The following is a 4659-nucleotide window of genomic DNA, read 5'->3' on the forward strand; positions in this document are numbered from 1 at the left end:
ATATCTGTAAGTGTATATCTATCTCGAGAGTCGTATGCTGCGCGACCAGATAGCGCGGCATTATGTATAATTAAATTTTTATTTTTAAAAAAAGAGATTTGCGTTCAACTATAAAACATCGACTGCTAGCGAAGAAAATATATCAGTAACGCAATAAAGAATTTTTTTGTTAATAAAATTATATTATCATCTTCATTCTACTGTCACAACTATTTCTGTTAAGATTTTAGATAAGGTTTAGTCAGATTAATAGATTTAAACTATTTGTAATTTATTATCAATAAATTATGAACTTGAACGTATTAGATGCATGAATATATTTAGTTTTGATATGTTTGTTAAATAGACAAAACATGTTTTGTCTATTTAATGTATTATATTTCATTTGTATAAGTGAAAAGACAAAATGTAACGTTGTTGTGAAGCTGTAATGAATACAATAATAGATAGTATCTATATAATATATAATAATAGTGATATAATAACTATGTGTGTATATGTGTAACAATTGTAGATATATAAACCGGATATTGTCTACAAATAGTAAAAATCAGTATGATTATTAACATTAGCATCGACGATGTAAGATTAAGTTAACAGATTAATCGATGAAAGAATTAGATCATTTTTTAAGATTGTTGTTATTTAATTTTTATCAATAGTTTTACTTTCGAATATTCGCTCATTGATTTTTATGTTCCTTTTTTATAATTTTAAAGACTATAATTTTGTATTTTTCTCTTATATTATTAGTTTCATATTAATCTTGCATTTTTGAGACAAATTTTTAATTATTAAATAAATTGAATAATACAATATAGGGTTAAGAACCAACTCAGAATAATATATGAGTAACAATATTATTGTAAGCAATATAGAAACGTATAGACGTTTCGACCCCTATCAGGTCCTTCTCAATATTAAAAAATAAATTTTAATGTTACCGGCAACTACGCAAGATGTTCAATATATAAAAAGCGTATATGTACTCGCATGTTGGAAATAATAATTATGATATGATACGGTCTAGATTAAATCGGCTTCCCATCAGAACTTGTTGTTAGTCAATTCCAGAAGTCACATAATCATATAAAGTTTATAATACCATAAGCTTCCTCTCAAATTTACAATAGGTTGGTCCAGTGAAAATTTATGTAATAAAGATGCATGCATCCTTCATATTATTTTTGCAACTGCTAATTATTCGAATATCCAAAACAATAATTTAAAAAATATAAATTGAGTACTGAAAGTAATTAATAACAGAGATATCAAGGTCTTAACTATCGAACTCTGAAATGTCATCTCTGAGGACATCTCATGGTTATTATTTCCAACATGCGCTTTTTATATATTGTACATCTTGCGTTACGGTAACATTAAAATTTATTTTTTAACATTGAAAAGGGATCAAAACGTCTGTATGTTTTTATATTGTTTACAATAATATTGTTACTCATATTATTCTAAGTTGGTTCTTAATCCTATATTGTATTGTTTAATTTATTTAATTACTGAAACCGATATTACTTATTGAATTTTAAATTATTAAGTTTATTATGCACAATGTTACAACTTGCCTTTTACGTCATGATTAAAAAAGTTTATATAGCTAGCAACCCATAATTTTACAGTCAAAAGCAGCAACATTTAAAATAAGAAGGGTTTATAAATTTGATAGAAAAGGACAGCAATTAAAATAAAAAGATAGTTAGACTATAAGTGCAGCAATATAAAGCACAGTACAGTTTCTGTACTACAACGCATTCATTGGAGCTGTTAATTGACCACCTAATAGGGAAGTTTCGAGGTCCACATTTGAATATTCAATTACTTTTGAAGTTTCTCATTTGATAATCGATTATATCTAACCGACTTGCACGCAGACCGCAATAATATAATTGCACACGCAGCAAAAAGCCGATCACCTCTTCCGTGCACTACAAATCTTTTATTTCCAGATAAATAAATAAGCTAATTGATCACCTCATAAATCATGCTTGTTATTTCCTAGCTAGTTATGCAGAAGCTCTAATCGTACGGCAACCATCATAAGATCACAAAAGTGATATTGCCGTTATCACGTTTTATTAGATATATCTATGCCGAATAATTGTCGAATACAAAACTTTAAAAGCTTCGACGATTCTTTAAAAAACTTCTGAGAACTTCCAAAAATTTCCTACCAGAGAAATATTGTAGGAAACCTCCTATATCCCTATCCGAGAATCAATTAACATGTCTGAAACGTTCGCCGTACACGATCTTAAGAAATACAGAATGACTAGATATTCCACAAAATATCAAAATAAACAAATCATTAATACTAGTAATAATTAAAGAATGAATCGTTAGTTTCTTCTAATAATCAACAGTTGATTTTCAAATCACCAAATTGCGCCAAAAATTCTTCATATAACTATATAGATAATACCTAGACGAACTATAAATAGAAAATAACTCAGTATCACAATTGGATACTTCACTCGTCATACCAGATAATTGATTTGTAAACTATACTACAGCTAAACACATTCTACAGAACACCTAATTATCCTATATAAAACACAACATCACTTCACACTTCGTTTTAATTGCAACAATTACATAAAAAAATCACACTCTGGTCGAGTCAGCATTCTCTCTCTTTTCTTTTTTGTCTTCATCGTCGTTTTTACCTCCTAAAATTTCCTTTCACAAACACACCATCGACGATCGACAATATTTCAGTCATCTCTCCTTTTAATTTTTACACATGTTCTTTCATTTGTTTACTTCCGAATGAAATGAGATTAGACTTTTGGATTTTTAATTCTTCTCCGCGATATTATTTAATTACTTGATCTCCATTCTTTCTAAAAACATATACTAATTGTGTCTATCTTTCGTACTTCTCTTCAAGATTATTGTATCGATATTTCGATAATTAATTTTATTTTTCTTCAATATCGTCAATGTCTGGATTTCTTCGTTTTGCGCTGAAAAACTTCAGGATATCTGTCGAGAATTTCTTCCAAATTCATAAATTCTAAACTAAAATTTATATCTGGTTGTATAGAAATCGAGAGAATTGGTCTTTATATTTTCTCAAGAAGCATCTTTCAATTTTATTCTTTATTCTGTTGATTTATTTTGTCCTCCAATATTGTTTCCATTTATTATATAAATATAACAATATGCTCCATTGTTTATTTAATTAATATTTTTGCTGAAACATTTATAATATTATTTATTTTGAGTTGTAGTTTTATTGTTATGGGATTCTCTTCTAGTGGATGGTTTACTGGAATTACCAATAAATTACCAGCACCGATATAATTGAATTTTAAAATTTATTAAAAATTTTTTTTTTAATTAAATTTATATATTCAATTATTAATCATCATTCAATTCCAGTTATCAATATCAATTTCTTGTGTGTTATCAAATTTTAATAAAAGATCACATCTTTTCCCAGTTTTCGATTTTTTAATTTCTTATAACTTGCATGAATACAATTTTCGATATTTCATATCATTCACTTTTTTTTTGATAGATAATAATCCAATTAACGTTTCTTTACATAAAAGATATTCTTTTTTAATTTCTAATTTTAAAAAATCTTATGCAGGATAAATCCTCGACAGGATCTTTTCAATTTTTGAAGTTGCATCTAAAGTTGTGTGACGGTACAATGAAAAATCCTTCAGGAATCCTTTAAAAATCCTTGGAATATATCTTCTGGCTCATTCTCGTCGTTCACTTTGCTTTAAGCAACGACCGACCAATCGACTGCTGGAATTGATCTCCGATTGATCGACACGACGATGGCGTTCCAATGTTGGTGACTCTACGTATCAGTTTTCCTTTTTCTCGTTGCTTCGTTATCTCTTCCGCTACTCTTTCCTCCTTTATTCCTGTGGGCAGCAGGGCGGACACGAGTCCGGCGACGACGTATAATATCGTTGTCATCTTTCTCGTGAACCGCGCGATGCAATAGGCTCATTGGAGGCTGCACTTACTTTCAATTTGCGATTTGATCTCGTTCACTTGTGTTTCTATCGTATTTCTCAGTTCTGAAACAGTCAAAATGAGAATGTATTTAATATTATAAAATATCAACAGTAAAATTCTGAGCAAAAGAATAATTAGAGAAAAATATGCAAAATTTATGAAAATTTATAATTAAAAATGAAAATTTTTTGTAAAATAAAATATAAAATATTATAAAAAAAGAAAGAAAAAGAGTGTAAAAGAAAAGAAAATATGTCTGTTATACGATTATCCTAATATATGTCTAAAAATTCATGTTTAACATAGTTGTTTGTTTAAAAAATTGTAATTTTTTATTTAAAAATTAAATTAGAACAATTAAATAAAGTATTTCTGCAGCTAGAAAGAAAACTAATCGCTGCACATTCTGGTTTAAAGCTTTAATGAATAAAAAATAGAATTAATTTTTACTGATTCTTACAGTTAGAATTAATATCTAAGTTGTTCCGTATCTAAGTTGGTCCTATAATTTATAAGATTCAACAAAAATCTGATAAAAATACAATAAAATAATTTTGTTTATATGTGCTATTTTATATGTATATACGCATACGTGTGGCTGTATATATGTATATGTGTGTTTAATATGTTAAAAGATTAATTAATTATATACATATACACATATAC

At 27.6% G+C, this 4659-nt stretch overlaps 1 protein-coding gene across 2 annotated transcripts in view; it reads right to left on the reverse strand.

Moving 5' to 3' along the window:
* Nucleotides 1–3455: 3455 nt before the first annotated feature.
* LOC108688278 (complexin) overlaps nucleotides 3456–4659 on the reverse strand; it is a 127737-nt gene continuing 126533 nt past the window's right edge. For both annotated transcript variants that reach the window (XM_018194462.1, XM_018194463.1), the window contains one exon: nucleotides 3456–4055. In XM_018194462.1, the coding sequence (XP_018049951.1) occupies nucleotides 3982–4055 (74 nt within the window). In that variant the 3' untranslated portion in view covers nucleotides 3456–3981. The remainder of the gene's footprint in view (nucleotides 4056–4659) is intronic.

Source organism: Atta colombica, unplaced genomic scaffold (assembly GCF_001594045.1).
Source record: "Atta colombica isolate Treedump-2 unplaced genomic scaffold, Acol1.0 scaffold228, whole genome shotgun sequence".
NCBI lineage: Eukaryota > Metazoa > Arthropoda > Insecta > Hymenoptera > Formicidae > Atta > Atta colombica.